This window comes from Anser cygnoides, chromosome 3 (genome assembly GCF_040182565.1).
Source record: "Anser cygnoides isolate HZ-2024a breed goose chromosome 3, Taihu_goose_T2T_genome, whole genome shotgun sequence".
In the NCBI taxonomy this organism is placed as follows: Eukaryota; Metazoa; Chordata; class Aves; order Anseriformes; family Anatidae; genus Anser; species Anser cygnoides.
Window position 1 is genome coordinate 68871224 of NC_089875.1, and position 17410 is coordinate 68888633.

Sequence of the window (17410 nt, forward strand, 5' to 3'; positions counted from 1 at the left end):
GGGGTGTCTCTAGAGTCTCTGGTGGTTCGGGCTGGTGGATGCAGCACCAACACTCTCTGGCAGCAGCACCCACATGCTAACTGGGGACAAGGCTCTTCACCTGGACTGGGCTGAATGCAACACTCTGCCCCTGGGATCCACCTGTTAAGTCCAAAATGAAGGTTTACCAGAGATGTAAGGTTCATCTTTGCATTTTTTTTCTAATAGGTATCAGTTCCTGTTTCCATGTAAACTGGAAGAAAATGAACCACAGTCATTTTTGGTGATTTTTTTTTGTGCTACAAAATATATTTGGCACCTAATACTAGTGTTAAGGTGAGATACCCATTTTTAATTGGAAAAGCATTCATTCCATCACGATAAAAGTGCTGGCAGGAGCAGATGACCCAAGTGCAGCTGACTATGCAAGAGTATAACATCTGGTTTGGAGCCAAAAATGATTCTCAGCCAAGTAGTCAAACTTCATCTTTCAGCTAAAGTATTGAATGCTGTTGTCTGTATTCCATGTGGTGCAAGACACCAACGCAGCAAAAGACTTGCTGAATGTTACCGCACGAAGTACAACTAAATGTACCAGTGCCCAGCCCTTGCTATAAAAAAGTCGTTACTGTTTTTGTCACTAATCCTGTTGTGGTTCTTCAGACCAAAACATGTAGTGTTTCATTGGATTCTTATTAGTTACATTATTGTTTTGTATAAAAAGTGTTAAGACTTTTAGCTGATAGTCCCATAGTATTCTTGGAGAGTGTTTGGTCTGTACTTCTGGAATAATATACTAACTGAAAATACAGTCTACCTTTTTCATGTCATCTGATAAGGACTGCAATGTGTATGATGCATATAGAGTGGAGCTGGGGAAAACATGAGCAATTTATAATTCTTGGTAATATGCAGTTGAACTAGGGTATTTTAAAATTTTAATTTTAAAAAATAACAAGCATGCTTAGGAAATGGCTAATCCTTTGATTCATAAATGAAGACTGCAAAAACTTGTTTTATCGGTGCACCTCCAATTTTTGCAACCTTTCTACCTCTGAATCTTCAGAAACTTACTCTAGTATTCTACTTTTTTATTTGCATACTATACACCTTGTTAACCTTAGCTGCAGTTTTTTACTTCTTTTTTGTGTATACCGGATTCTCGGAGTCTTAATAGTCTACTGAAAAAATGAGGAATATAGCAGTTAGTGTGAAAACAGTCCAAGTTCTGTGGCAGGGTATAAAGAAAATCCAGTGTTGTGTGGTAGGTTTGTCAGAACTTAAGGTCATCCATTTTACGGTAAGCCTTCTAACTTGAGTGGCTGATGAGGGAGAAATAAAGGAGGTGACCTTCTAAAGAGACAAGTAAGGGCCCTGCTTTGTGCTGTAAGAGTCTGAGGTCCTGTGGAAAAGTTGTGTATGGTAACTGTAAGCACAGTAAAGACAATAAGTAGGATTTGGAAGAAAGCTTACTGCTGTTAATGGGTGGCACCTCAAAGTTTATGTGCTTAGGTTTATACAGAGAGGCAGATTTTACCTGTTAAGAAGAGCTAATGTCTTTCACATTCATGTCAGGTGCACTCTGCCATGTGTGCCTCAAGTTTGTGCTCATGAGGCAGGTCCGAGGTGAAGCCCAGGACTTAAGTCAGTAAATCAGGACAAGGTCCAGACCGGGGCCCTTGCACCTGTGTGGTTTTGTGCATGTGCACACGTGGTACTCGCTTTTGTGACTGGTTGGACAAATGATGTGTCTTGACCCTCCAGTAATGGAGAAATTTGACTGTATGCTGGTGACAGGAGAGAGAGGAGAGCTTTGCACTCAGAAGTTCCTGTTGGCATCACCAAAACCAATGAGAGTATAACAGGTTGAAAACCCTTGGGTGCCAGGCATTGCAACAATAGCTATGATTCTGTTAATGGAATTGCATGTCACTTAGTGTCATTTTTTTTGGTAATGTATTAGAGGAAATTTTTGAGTCTCTGAGCTACAAAGCTCATTTGCACTAGGAAAGCTATTTTTTTTCTAGGGAAATCCAAAAGACTACCTGCTGCCAACAGAGATATTAGCAGTGTTGAGCACAGTCACCAAAAGCATGGCAGAGCCATTTTTTCTCTTTCACTAAATAACATTTGCATAGGTTGGAAAAAAAATGAATAATGCCAGGTCAACTTTTAGAAAGTTATTTCCTTGCTATATAAAGTTGAGTGAGGCAGCTTAGGTATTTTTTCCATTTGTATCTGATGATGTTTCAGAACTTTCTTTTTGTTTTCTATTAAAAAAAAAAAAAAAAAAAAGACCGCCCTTTTAGTGTAGTTTTTGAGCTGCATAGCTTCCTGGGCTCCCAAACTGTTGGCTGCTTCGCCAGTTACCCTTCTGTTCAGCTGACTTGCTAGCGGAGAAGTTGGCAAGCTCGCATAGCCAGGGACCTCAGACCTTAGGAGACTAACATGCACAGGTTGTCTCCCAGATAAGCTGTCAAAAAAACCCCACACTTGTATCCAAGCAACCCACAGGCCTTTAAACCAGAGCAATCAATGTTGGCATTTGAGGTTTGTTTAAAATAAAATATTTAAGAACAGTCAGCACTTGGAAAGAAGGAATTTGAGTTTTAGACTTCATTACAACATGAAAGGAAATTGGAACTTACACTGTTTCGTGTGTGTTTGTTTTCTGATAGAAAACTTCTGTTCAAATTTCTTTTTAGGCTATGCTTTTAATTCTTTTAAATAAATGTTTTGTTTTTCAGATGTTGAGTGTGTTTTTTTCTTTTCCTCCAGTGGTGTTTACAGCAACAGCATGCTTATAAAGGCAAAACTTTGATCAGGAAAAGTATAGGTTAAAAAGCATAAAAGCCCATTCTACAAAATGTGTAAGATTGTAATTACTAATACAGAGTTTATACAGTCAAATTGATAAGACCATTTGGTGACTTACTTGTATCAGGAAAACAGGCCAGATTGTCAAAGTAGCAAAGTATCTAGGCTCTTTTTTTATTTTATATTTTTTATTAGGCAGATAGAATGCCTTTTCTCAATATATCGTTATTTCATACTTGCAGGTAATATATGCATTGAATACTAAAAATGATGAACACGAAGCTGCCATCCAAGCCCTTAAGGATGCCCATGAAGAAGAAATTCAGCAAATTCTTGCAGAGACCAGGGAGAAGATCTTGCAGTATAAAAGTAAAGTTGCGGAAGAAATGGATCTTAAGAGAAAGATCCAGGTTTTGGAAGAGTCACTGGAAGATCATAAAAAGATGAAACATCAGGCCTTGACAGAATTTGAAGCATATAAGGATAGAGTTGAGGATATGCAGCTTTGTGCAGAAGCCCAGCATGTCCAACGTGTAGTGACCATGTCAAGAGAAGTAGAAGAGATTAGAAAGAAATTTGAGGAAAGGCTACGAAGTTTCATACAGTTGCAAGTGCAGTATGAGAAGGACAAGCGTTCAGCTCTGGAAGACTTGAGAGCTGCACATAGGCTTGAGATTCAAGAACTTCTGAAGACTCAACAGAGTCAGAATGCTACCTTGAGTAAGGGGCAAGAAAAGCTAGAGGAATTGCACAGACTGGAGCTGGAAGACTTGAACAATAAAGTTGAGGAGTTAAGACTGGAAAGAAAAAAACTCATTGAGGATTACGAAGGCAAACTCAGCAAAGCACAGACCTTCTATGAACATGAACTTGATTCTTTGAAAAGATCTCAGCTTTTTACAGCTGAAAGTCTGCATGCTTGCAAAGAGAAAGAGGTGGAGCTAAGAAAAGAATTTCAAAACCAAGAAAGTATTTTACGGAAGAATCTGGGAAAGCTTAAAACTGAGTTGCAAATGGTCCAGGATGAAGCTGCCAGTCTACGGGAGAAATGCCAAAAACTTCAAGTGGCTCTTAGTACAGCAGAAAACAATGTTCAGGTGGGGCCAATAATATGTTGTGTCAAAGACTGATTTGTTTTTTCTTTTCTTATTTAGGCTGTCTTTCTGCCAGACTGTTAGGTTGAGGTGCTTGGAACATGTAAAATGAATTTTCTGCTATTCATAATTGATTTTGATCCATTTCTAGATGTTATTTATTTATTTATATTATTTTATTTAATTTTCCCAGACTGGATTAATATTTGTTTATATTCCAGTAGAATCTAGAAGCCCCAGCCCAGGGAATAGTTTTAGTCTCTTTATACAGGGAAAGTGTCTTGCTTTCAGCTGCACATGACCAGAACTTGGTTGATCCAGCCATATTACCCAAAGGGCAGAAAGTACTCAACAGATTACTCAAAACCATTACCACTTAGGAACACACATGTGCATGCAACGGTGCTGAATCTTTGCATCAGGTCTTCCCATAAATTCATCCCTACCTCCCAAAACAAAAGGTTCAGTGTAGGAAGGAGGATGGTGACTGGTAATGACTGAGATGTTATGCTGGTAAATTGGAACACTTGCTAGAAAAACCACTTATCTGGGCTGCAGAAATGTATTGTACAGGAATGTCATAGAACGGTCAAGATAAATATAATGAATATTCTTTATTCAGTGCAGTTGTGCTTATAGAGTTCAATAATGACTACCTGGCCTAAACATCCTGGGTATTGAGAACAGGAGGTTTGTGGGAGGCAAGGAAAAACAAAATAAAACAAAACTTTCTGTATTTTAACTTTATAATAAAAAGTCTCCGGTGATGTTTTTACAAGCAGTAACTAAAGTGTTGCATATATTTTCAGTATTATTTAGATACTGAAGTTTTTGTTCAATACTAACGTTTCTTTTCCATAAAGAAGGAAAAAACATCCCAGAAATATGAAGACTGATTATTTTTTTTTGGTCATCAGAAAGGAAGGACAGGGTATGTTGGACATGAAGGAAAAGATTCTGTGAAATACTGCTTGCGTTTTGGTAACTGTGCTGAGGTCTAAGGGTACTGAAGATCAGTAATCTCTGTGAGGAAACTTAAGTATCTTGACTTTAGCAGTTTTAGTAACTCTAAAGTTTCCAAGTACCTTAAACGTGATGGTTTTAGTAGTTCTGGAAGCATCCAGGACATCATTGGTTAGAGCTGAGGTGGACTATTAGCTTTTTCCATTTATAATCTAATTCCAGCCAATCTTTTGCAATATTTTGCTGCTTTCTTGTGTAAAGGCTACAGGGTACAGTGAAAGAAGGCTACCTTCTTGATGTATCAGAAGATGAATACAGAATACCTTTTTCCAGTTTCCCAAGGAATCTTCCAAAAGTCCCTTTTCAACTCTGTTTAATTAAGGAAAATGAAAACTGCTCAGCATGTATAATGTATTCTTCAATTTGAAGAACTCTGAGACACCTGAAAACAAGCATCTCAAATTGGTCCCCAAAATCTGTGGACCACATTACCACTTTTATTTTTCATATATCCTTTTGAATATTGTCACACTTCTCTTTGTGCATCCTTGTCATGCCACATATCCAGTATCTTATGGTGCTTCAATGATGTTTTTGGAAAAACACATAGAACAAAATGAGTATGGTGACAATATTGCAAGATTTCAGCTTTTGTTTGAATAACGCTTGCTTTACATTTTCACCTAAAGCTCATTTAAATTTAAACATGATTCTATATAATAACAGACATTATACCATGCTTCCTCTAGGTTCTTCAGAAACAGCTAGATGATGTGAAGGAGGAGGAGATGTCATTGCTAAGCAAACACAAAGAAGTGGAAAGTGAGCTAGCAGCTGCTAGAGAACGCTTACAGCAGCAGGCCACGGATCTCGTTCTCAAAGCCAGTATGTATGTTAGTAACATAATTTAGAAATCAACTTCATTTATTAATTCTAGCCTTTCTTTTTTCTTTCAGCCTTGTGCAGGTTTAGAGTGCTTAAAAACTGTTTAATGCTGTGCAGAGAAGTTTGACAAGTTTTTTATAGACTGTTTTGATATTGCATGCATTGTACTTAAAATTCTTTTTTATGTACTTGTATAAATGTTGTATTTGTATGCCATGTATGTATCTTGCAGGCCTTGAAATGTCTTGCCTTAACTATACTTGTACAAAATGCTTCTGTCTTGTATTTCTTTGTTCTCCATGTAACCACTGAAACATGCATCCTGTTTCTTCATCCTTTTTCTGTTGCTCTGTGGTTTTGCTGAGACTGTGGTAATTTGCTTTACACCTATTTTCAGAAGATAAGCGGCTTTTTGGCTTATAAATTTGTTCAGGTTTTCTTTATAGCTATTTTCTTGACTTCTCTGTGCATTTTGGCCTAAGGAAAGGCATAGAAAATTGTTTGAGTTGGCTATACATGTGTGGATTTGGATTTTACCTCATTAGTGCTGTGTCTCTGGCAAACTGTTTAGTGATAGGACATGGGCATGGACTTTAACCTGGTTAACTATGCTGCAGGTAGGTTAAAAATAAGTACCTGGCTTATCTTTGGTGTTTCTCAACTAGACCAATCGTAGAAATACCTGATTATTTTCCAGAAGTTAGCACAAGCCCCAGGGCCCATCCCAAGAGTCAGTTTGGATAAGATCACTTCCTTTTGAAGGCTGAGATGCTGCCAGGCTAGACCAGTCAGCCTTAGGGACAGAAATTGCTTCCCAGAATTAACACGTTAATACTGCAAGTGTGCTAGCACAGATAGCTATATGTGGCCTAGCCCTCGAATTGTGAATGTGGCCTGTGTCACGGTTTTATTTCTGTCCCTCAAATAATGAGGCAGCTCTACAGAAGGACTGAGTGTGTCTGCTTTATGTCTAGGATAAGTGCATACACGAGCTAGCTAAGGTAGGGGCTTGGAGTACTCTAGGCTATATGTTTTGACAGTATAGAGACCAACTAGGACACAAGACTGGATGTAAATAGATAAAAGGAATAGGTTCCCTGGTAAGAGAATCTGAAATCACCAATCATTACCATGTGAGGTAATTGGATACCACCTTGTTTAGGAATGGTTTCTCTTGTCAGCTCAAATGTGGAAGTCAAAAATCTTGTCCCAAAGAAACTGAGTTCTCGTACTTAATTACCATATGAAGTATTTACTCATATTGCGATTTGAGAAAACTGCCAAGTCTATTATGGGAAATTAGTGTATTGTTCTTCTGTTTATCTTTAGCAATGACTGAACTTCTGTAACTGTTGTGGTTTAACCTGGCAGGCAGCTAAACAGTATGCAAGCTATTTGCTTGCTCCCCACGCTCAGTGGAATGGCAGAGAGAATTGAAAAGTACAGGAGCTTTTGGGCTGAGATAAGGACAGTTTAATAATAAAGTGAGAAGGAAAAAAAAGGGGGGGGGGGGGGAGGGGGGAGGAGGAGGAGTAAAACAAGTGATGCACAATGCAATTGCTCACCACCTGCTGACTCTGATGCCCAGCCCATCCCCAGCAGCGGCAGCACCTCCCCAGCCAGCTCCCCCCGTTTTATTCTTCAGCAGGACACCATATGGTAGGGCACATCCCTTTGGTCAGTTGGGGTCAGCTGTGTTGGCTGGTGTCTCCTCCCAGCTCCTGGGGCACTCCCAGCCTCCTTGCTGGCAGGGCAGCACCAGGAGCCCGGAAGGCCTGACTCAACAACAACTAGAACATCTCTGTGTTATCAACATTATTTTCCTTCTAAATCCAAAGTGCAGCACCATACTAGCCACTATGAAGAGAATTAACCCTACCTCCTCAGCCCAAACCAGGACAGACATTAAAAGCAAGCCTCTGACCCACAGAGATTTAGCTCATGCCCTGCTATAGAGAAAATGAGTTCTGTTGCAGCTTTTAGTCATATCCTTATAGCAAAATGTAGTATAATTCTACGTTTTACATAGCTTTAGCTGCTATACCTAGTACGGTGGTGAAATTACGAGTTTGATAACACTAACATCTTTACCATTAGACTTCAGTGTTCATCTCTGTTTTACCCTGCAACAAGCTACACAAAAATGTGCAGTTTTAGGTGAGGTTCTCTGAGTTTTTGAGACATACTGTGCATGTTCATACTCTTGCCTACCTCTACTTTCTCTTGGAGTCAATATGCAACTTTGAACCAGAAAAACTGAAACTAAAGGAGCCCTAGCACCAAGTCCTCAACAGCTGTGGGATGTTTTATGATAAAACTAAAAAGGGGCAAAATGGAAGGGAATGTAAACATTGCAGTAAAGATAATATATTGAGATCAACATGTAAGCTTCCACTAACTTCTTGAAATTGCCAGAGTATTAATTAATTTGTACTTCAATTACGGGAACAGTGACACAAGGTTTTAAAGAGTTATGTTGTTTCTAGGTCATATTGGAATGCTTCAAGCTACCCAAATGACTCAAGAAGTTACAATCAGAGATTTGGAATCAGAAAAGTCTAGATTAAAGGAAAAACTGTCCCAACTGGAAGAGGAAAGAAATTTACTACAAAGCAAAACACAGAGTCTGGATGAGCGACAAAGACAGCAGATTCTGGCCTTGGAGAAGGTTAGACATCCTACTGGCTTTAGCTGAATAAAAGCATAAGACTTAGAATTGTAAGGGGGAAAAAAATGAATATGTTTTCATTTTTAAGTTTGGTAAGACTGGACTAGGACCTGTATTAGTATGTTCCAAATGTACTTCATGTTTTAACATAGAACAACTAACATAGGGTTTAAAGTGAGAGCAGAGGGAGATCAGATTAGATATTGTTCAGACTGCTTTGGACATCTTTTAAGCAACCTCATATAACTTACGGTGATATGCATAGATGCTAGTATCAAAAGTGTCTTGGTAAGAAAAAAGGTGAAATGGTTAAATAATAAATTAAAAAATAAAGTCTCTGAAAAGTGCTGCACATGTTTGAAACCAATGAGCTGAAATTTTCTATAGACTTGATACCTGATGGCTGTTTCCCCAGATTAAATAGTGGGGGAAAAAAAAAGAAAAAAAAAAGATTTTAAAATGAATATATTGTTTTGCATGGATATATTTAAACTAGTTTTTGGTTACATACAGGTTTAATCAGTGCTTAGTGTTCACTCAATTTGCTTTATATGAAAGTTAATTTTTGTTGGTTTATGTCATCAGTAATGTTTTGTATTTTTTCGTCTTACTGGAATGGTGCTAGGATTTTGTTACCCTTGAATAGAAGTATTTTTTTTTTCTCTTCATCTTTTGTAGAAAGTAAATGAAGCAAGGGAGACACAACGTGAATATTATGAGAAGGAGTTGGTAAAACTGCAAGCAAGATTAGAAGGAGAGGCTGCACAGCTGAAGGAGGCTCATTCAAAGACTTTAGAAGAATTGACCTGGAAACACCATACTGCAATCGAGGCTGCACACAGTAATGCTAATAAAGATAAGAAAAAACTGCAGATGGTAGGTTTGATTTTTCTGAATAATCAAATGTATTCCAAAAAACAAGTATTATGATTTGAGCCTTGTACTGCATGGTTTTGTTGTATGGCAAGTCTTATTTGGAGCTACCTGCAGATTTGCTGGGCCTTTCTGAAGAAACTACTCAGCCTTTATTAAAGTAACACATGCCTTACCAAAAAAAAGTGCTCTTATTTTTCTGCATACAGAAGAAATATTTTCAGCTCAAAACAACTTTCTTTGTGACGAAGGCTACCACTTTTGAGTGTAGTAAGCGTGTTTTTCCAGTTTTGTGATCCATATGCAGAATGGTTGGAATATTGCTCAAGATTAGTTTTTCTGAAGGAGGCTAAAGGTTATTTACAATCCCCATAAACAGTCCAGAAATATAAAAAGATAATATATTAGTACTTTATGGATGCTCAGAAGACAACAGGTGTACCTAACATATCATAAAATTATGCTAATTGTATGTAGACTATTAATTTACCTTTGACTAGAATACTGAAATATAAAGGCTTTTCACTTTCACAGAATTTGCCTTTTGGGATGAGAGGACAAATTTTGACGTATTATTTCATAGTCTGATTGTATATGTGTTATACACAAGTTTTGCCGTATAAAAAAGATATGGGATAAATGTTAATCATTGAATGTAAGGCTTTGTTGTGCTCTTCTGGTCAGTGTCCACAAGAAATATAACAAGAAACACAGTTGTAGGCAGTGGTGTGGGTCTTGGACTGATTTTATTTCCCAAATTATTTTACTAACGTGTTGCTTCTTAATCTTATTTTGAATAAATCACAAAGATTTTTTCCGTGTCTCCCAGTAATGGAAGTAGTTCTGTGAGAGAGATATGCATCTGATCTTTCACGTTTACTTTGTTTGTAACTTCAAAAATGCCTTTTATTAAAACAATGTATTGTAAAGGTGTCTGGGAATATTTACGTTCACTTCAGTAAGATGGTGTTTTTTTTTGGGGGGGGTAGGGCAGGGTCAATTTTGTTTGTGGCTTCATTTGCCTTCTTTGAAAAGATACTGAGGTTTTCTTATTCCTAGGTTTACTCTTATACAGAAGAAAACTTATCTGTAGGAACATTAATTGTAGGTTCAGTAAACACAAAGACTTATCTGCAAAAGAACTGCAGTTTTTAACTGTAATTTAACTAGTATTCCCCGTTTTTCTTAAGGGGGAATAAATTCTTTATGGTAAAGTACGAAAGGAATTCTCTCTGCTACTCCAGGCAGTACTTACTGGTATCAATTGTTTGATTTCTCCACGTTTCAGGACCAAATACATAAAAATTCTTATTGATGCACTCCTAAGCACTTAACTCTTAGACTCTTACTAGTGAGTCATATGTGGAACACTGGAAATGATCCAGAGTGGGTTAGAGAGCAAAGAATAATTGCATTAACTGCTGAAGCTATCCTCACGCTGAAGAATTCCCTCTGGAAGATTGCCAAATGAAGATGTATCGCTCATACTTAAAGAAATCTTTGTGATGAATGTTTTCATTTTTCGAGCTTTATAAAATAGCTAAGCGTACAGTTTTAAACCAGAAAAAATCTGTTGCTTATGTGTAAACTCTTTTTTACTACCTGAAAATCAGACTGTTTCCAGCTGAGGTAGTTATTGTTTCTAGTTTGTTGAACATGGAAGGTTTCAAAACGTTTTAAAGTTGGTCTTGTGCAGCAAAAGGTAGAAATCTGCTCATATATCCATTACCGACCAAAAAAAAAAGGTCCATGCCTTAAAGTTACTTTTTAGAGGGTACAGAGAAGAAGGAAAAAAAAAAAAAAGGAGGAAAAAGACATTTTGAAAATTTTAGTTTAAAATTAAAACTGTGATTCATTCTGCTCTGTATGTAATTGGATGGTTCCACAGGGACTTTTCACTTTCAGTTCAAGAATTTGATTGCTATGGGAATAATAATATTGGGATACTAATGGATACAGTAAAACTTTGAGGTTACAGGTACAAGAAATTTTAGATTTTACAGATGTTATTTAATTGCAGTTCTTGTTGATTCATGATTACTATAAAAGATTTCAGAATATTGTTAATTATTTCTCTTTGCTGTTGTTTTACATGTTTACATTTACGTTTGGGATATAAAGTAGAGGAAACTGCAGTTCTGTGGAGCTGTGCAGCTTGCAACCTGTAAGCAAGGTACGAGCAAGCTGAGGCACTAGGCAAAACCAAGAAGGTGGTTGTGGAAGAGGAAATCAGATCTGTGATACAGGAGCATTACCCATTTTCCTCTGAGGTTTGACACAGACTTGATTCCAGCACTGCTCTCTCATAAATAAGTGCTGTCAGGAAAACTGAAAGTGTTTTGTCCTAGATCAGCTTCCTGTACCTGTGCTGAGGTACCCGTACTGCGTATCTGTAAAGGTCTAGAGCGGTAGGTACCTGAAAGCTGAGTTTAGAATTTCAAAATAAGCCAGGTTGGAAGGGACCTCAGAAGATCGAAGTATATAGCAGCATATAGCGGGGACCTGTTGAAGCTGCCATTGATCCTGGTATTTAGGCAAACTGAACTTGGGAATTCTGTTAAAGTTCACTGAAGTTAGCAGGATCGTTCTGGGGCCTGGTGAGTCTCTTATACTGACTACAGGGGAAAAAGAGTTCTGTGACAGGCAGAGTCACAGCCAGTTGGACTTGAAACTACAGAGATCTTTTGTTGTTGTTACATTGTAGCTTTTTTCTTTTTTTTCCTTATAGTATCTTTTTTTGTTACATTATTGTTTTATTAAAATATTTCTGCTGTAGTCACTGATGCTTAGGAAGAGTAATTTACTAGGGGACACTGTTGCCTTCTGTAAGTATTTTCATTGCTTTTCAATATGTAATAGTCTTTCTGTACACCTGATGAAAATATTTAAATCTTTTTACATCTGTTATTTTAGAACATGTTTGCGTCAGCAGTGTTTTTATCTTATGTTCTGGCTACCTTACAAAAATTGTTTTTTAAAAAAATAGTTATTAAAAGTAACATAGAGAATAAAAGGGAGGTATCATAAGATAGTTGTTCTTAAATCATTAAATTAGTTAAAAAAAATCTTTAAATTAGTTAAAATAGGGAATGCCTATAAATGTGAGAATTGTGAAACTTGATTCTAGTCAGGGGAAGTTAACTATCAAAAGATGTCAGGGTCTAGATCTCAGTATTTCTTAATCGGTATACTATCTCATCTGTGAAATATGTCACTTTTTTGTTTGTTTGTTTTCTGAGTAATTCAAGGAAGACACGGATGGTCTCAGATGCTGAGAGGAGTTGAGTCTTAATCTGAGGAAGGAGCGTAGTACAAGAAGCCTTTGGGTAGACAACATGAGGATTTCTTTGGGACTGAAAGACTGGGAAAGTCATCATGGGTTTAGTAGTCTGGAAAAAATGGGACATGAGTTCTCTAAAGAATGAGAATAGGACTCTGAAGAAATGGCTTTAAATATTTCTTTGCTTCAATTTTTCCATCTATAAAATGAACTGAAGCCATTTTTACAGCTTATAGAAGGATTATGAAAATAGAGTTGCTAATAATTTTTCAGAACTGCACAGCTGTACTGACAAGTGTCATAAAAGAACTAATTACTCAGTTATCAGAATAGGGTCTGACTAGTGCCAATGAAATTTTGCAAAGAGCATATTTCATAGTGCAAACAGAAAGATTGAACAAGTCTCACTTAAGCATCATTTGTTGCAGTAATTCATCAGGTCCTCCGAAAACAACAGAATTTGGCTGTTACTCTACAGCAATTGAAGGAAAACAGTGTTATCTTATTCCTTCCATATAGCTGAACTTGAGGACAAATTATTGATTAGTTTGGATTCCATATAAAATTTATATGTATGACATGTGATTATTTAGATATCTATTTTTAATTGTAACAGCATGAAAAACTTCTTAAAGCTCAGTCTGGATTTTAAGTTTTGCTATTGTCTTTCAGATATGTGTAGAAGGTAAATGGTTAAAAGCCAACAGATAAGCATTATCAGTGTAATTTTATACAAAGTGAAAATTTTTCAGTTGTTGATGGAATGCAGAAGCATGAAAGTAGATGTAGTTTTAATGATTTTGCTAATTAAATGCAAAGTAAACTAATCATTGAGAAGGAAGTCCTGTATGTCTTTATTTTGTGATTAATCAAGGATGTTAGATGACAAAATAAGCTGAAAAACTAATACCTCTATTATAAATGGAAGTAAATGTTCATGTTTTATCACTTTAAGGAAAGGACAATTCTTGCTTGAGATCAGGAATATTATTTATGCAAAGACGAAGAATTTTCATGTGGTATACCTGTACTTTTTGATAACCTTATCACAGATCCTTAACATTTCTTCTTATTTCTGAAGGAGCTGGAGCAGCAGTTTGAGAAGGAGAAACTGCATTTGGAGGATGATAAGAATCAGCTTCGACAACAGCTGGAAAATCTGAAAGAAGAATTGACGACAAAACTAACTTCTGCCAATCAGGAGGCAAGGGTTAACTTAATTGTATCAGCTAATAGTCCTGTGTATTAGATCACATTTAGTCAATAATGAGCTTGTACTCAGTTTGTGCTTAGATTCCAGTGCAAAGCAACGACTACACTGTTCAGTCTGTGCAGAGTATTATTTCTATTTAAAGTGGAATATTCTTCAGGCATAAGTTACTCGACTCCTGAGAAATGATTTTATAGTCTTCTACAAAATTAACAAAAAAAAAAGTACAAAAATTTGACATAAACAGCTGTGCTTGTTTTTACTCTGCTTAACTTCGCTTAAGCTACTAAGATCTCTCTACACAAGTATGTTGAGAGAAAGAGGGGAAAGAATAACTTGTAATTAAACCCATATTTGTTTGTAATTAACATACTGTGAATTTTAGTCAGCTTCCTAACTTGCAGATCGTCTTCATATATTTCCAGCAAAAGATGACATGCAACACTTTCCTATAATGAGCCAAATTATTTAAAACATATTGGTATATGCAGTCTGTGTTAATCGCATCTCAATAAATACGCTTTTATTTTTAAGTTTATAATATTGACAATTGAGAATAGTTTCTCAGTGTGTTCACTGACCTGGAAGAAACTTGTCTGTGAAATGTCTGGCACATCTTTAGCTTATTTCTTATGTTTCTGCTGCTTCTTCCTTTTTTGTTTGTTTTTAAGTTAAAGACTTCATTTAACAGTAGGCATATATTTATGGCTTTCTGCAGACATTAACTCAGCATCTCTGCTGAGAAGGCTGTTTTTAAACCTATGCCATCCTGTTTTCTTTGTTGACAGAATTTTTTTTACAGCAACTGTCTTAGCCAAAGGACAAGGAAGATTCAAGCCTCATTAAGCCTATTCCTAGCATCAAGCTACTTAAGAAGGGCGTCATCTTAAATACTTGCCAGAAATTTCTTTGAGTGTTCTGATTAAGTCGATACCAACTTTTTCACATATCTTAGGATGAAGTTGCCTTTTTACTCTTTAGATTCCTAGGTGAATTCCTCTTTTATTTTTATTTTATTTTTATTTCTCCTCATTTCACCTTTGACCAATCAAGATTTTTTAGAAAGTCTGTCTGTGTCTCTGATAGGGCCAGTTCTTAGACTGCCCTCTCCATGCAAAGGATTTCTGATGACTTTACTAAGGACCATTTTAAACAGCTTTCAGTACTTGCATATAATTATGCTAACAAACAGAAGCAGTAGTTAATGTTACCCAGAAACCCAAAGATAATATTTTAAGACACTCATCCCTTGATATTTATATCAACATGAAGAGGCAATGAGATAGACTGTTAATTCTGAAAAAAACTTCGCTTCCCTTTAGCTGCTCTTCTTTGGTCTCCTCTGCCTGCCATTACTCCATTTTTCCAGCCTACGTATGAAAAAAAGTTTTTCCGTTTAATGTACAATGTTTAGTTTCTAATGTTCTTACTTAAAGCAAAAGAAGTATAGTACTGTTTTACAAATGGGGAACTGAAGTACAAACAGGCACACATAAATGTATTGTTATGTAGCAGTTAGGGAAATAATCACATTATAAGTTACAGATACTATATACTATACAGACTAATTTATGGACAGGTAGCAATCTGAAGACAAAGAAACATATACCCTGGTACAAGTTAATTTATCCATTAGATTAAAGCTTACGTATTTAGAAATAGTGTTTCTCATTATTTTAATTTGCATAAAATGTGCTTTCTCATAGTAAAATTACAAGTATTTTCAGAACTTTTGTGTAACCTCTTTCCTTGCAAAATGCTTCAAATATAGGTTGGATTTTTTTCTTGTAAAAAATTCTTTAATCTGAATCTTTGTTTGCTTTTCCAGTATTACAGGATTTTGTTTCTTAATACGCAAACATTAAGTGATATTAAAGGAGAACAGGTTGTGCAAAGGAAAAAAAAAGATTGGAATTAGAAATAGAAGAAAATGAAACCAAGCTGACTAGGCTGTTGTTAGTAATAATTATATAAATTACCTTTTTTAAAAAAACAAAATTATATGTTGTAGGTGTGTCGTCTGCAAGACCTTGTACGAAAAAGTGAACAAGGCCTTGGTACTGCAGAAGGACATATCTCCAGTCTTCAGGAAGCTCAGGAAATACTCCAGAAAGAACTAGAGTTAACAAGAGCAAGACTGCGTGAAACTACAGATTCATTGTATAATGTTGAGGTAACCGTAGTATTGGAAAATAAATTGTGCAAAGTACCGTCACTGTGATTTCAGTCTTATTATTAAAATGGCAAGACATGTTATAATGTATACATTATTGAAGGAGCTATGTGAACTGTACCTGCCATAGTATGTCTGTACAAACTATATCCAGAGTCAGACTTCTCAGATGCCTGAGTTAACAGAATTTCGTGAAAAAAGGGTATGTGTTACACCACTGCTGTTCTAGACAGTTTCATGTCTTGATAAACATGACCCAGAACAGTATTGGCTCTAGAATTCATTGAAACATGCACCTAAGACAGTTTTGTGGGTAAGCTCAGCATTCTGAACTCCAGGTAGTATGGCTACCATCACCTACTGTATACCTCATTAAAATCACATTAGAATGAGATATAAGATTACACTGAGAGGTTTTTTGTTTGTTTGTTTGTTTTTATTATTTTTATAAAATTTTAAGAAAGAAAAGCTTTGATATGAATGTAAAATTCTAGAACTGCAAGTTAATCTGTCAGTAGGTCATCTACTGACAGGAGGCGGGCCACAAAGATGATCAGAGGGCTGGAGCACCTCTCCTATGAAGAAAGGCTGGGAGAGCTGGGGATGTTCAGCCTGGAGAAAGAGAAGGCTCTGGGGAGACCTCGTTGCAGCCTTTCGGTACTTAAAGGGGGCTTATAAAAAGGATGGAGAAGGACTCTTTACTTGGGTAGATAATGATAGGACAAGGGGGAATGGCCTTAAACTAAAAGAAGATAGATTTAGATTAGACATTAGGAGGGAATTCTTCACTGTAAGGGTAGTGAGGCACTGGCATGCGTTGCCCAGAGGAGCTGTGGATGCCCCATCCCTGGAGGTGTTGAAGGCCAGGCTGGATGGGGCTTTGGGTAACCTGGTCTAGTGGGTTGCATCCCTGCCATGGCAGGGGGGTTGGAGTTAGATGATCTTTAAGGTCCCTTCCAACCTAAGCCATTCTACGATACTTTAATACTGAGCATAACTTTTTTTTCCTCTTTCCTCAATAAACAAAGCACATTTACAAGATTACAGCAGATATTTGAAGTAGAGCAAAAGGAAAAATATCCCTGAATCTGATTTCATACTGGTGTAATTTTCTTAAAAGGAGCAGCTTGAAGCAGGATATTGTTATTCTTATTTTTTTTAATCTATGGTCATTAGATGTGCACCCTATTACAGTTTATAACTTGCTCTGTGTTTTTTGTAATTTAAGTATGCATATGAACTACCACATTCTTCTCTCTTCACTTATTCACATTTAAATATTCATATATAGCAGACTACTGGCAATAACATTTATCTTAGATTATTTCCAAAATGACTTATTAGCAAATTCCTTTTTAAAGCTTTTTAGAGGAGTACAGAATTATGTTCCACAGGTATGAAATATCAGTGGAAGTATAGGTATTAATAGGTGAAATCAGAAACAACACAGTGAAAAAGTTATAGTCCA

General features: G+C 36.6%; 1 protein-coding gene across 9 annotated transcripts in view; it reads left to right on the forward strand.

Annotated features, from left to right (window-relative positions):
• Window positions 1-17410, forward strand: part of FAM184A (family with sequence similarity 184 member A) — a 71685-nt gene that overhangs the window by 17702 nt on the left and 36573 nt on the right. For all 9 annotated transcript variants that reach the window (XM_066994373.1, XM_066994367.1, XM_066994371.1 and 6 more), the window contains exons 2-7: window positions 3039-3893; window positions 5603-5738; window positions 8225-8406; window positions 9085-9282; window positions 13641-13763; window positions 15781-15942. In XM_066994373.1, coding sequence (XP_066850474.1) covers window positions 3039-3893; window positions 5603-5738; window positions 8225-8406; window positions 9085-9282; window positions 13641-13763; window positions 15781-15942 — 1656 coding nt within the window. The remainder of the gene's footprint in view (window positions 1-3038; window positions 3894-5602; window positions 5739-8224; window positions 8407-9084; window positions 9283-13640; window positions 13764-15780; window positions 15943-17410) is intronic.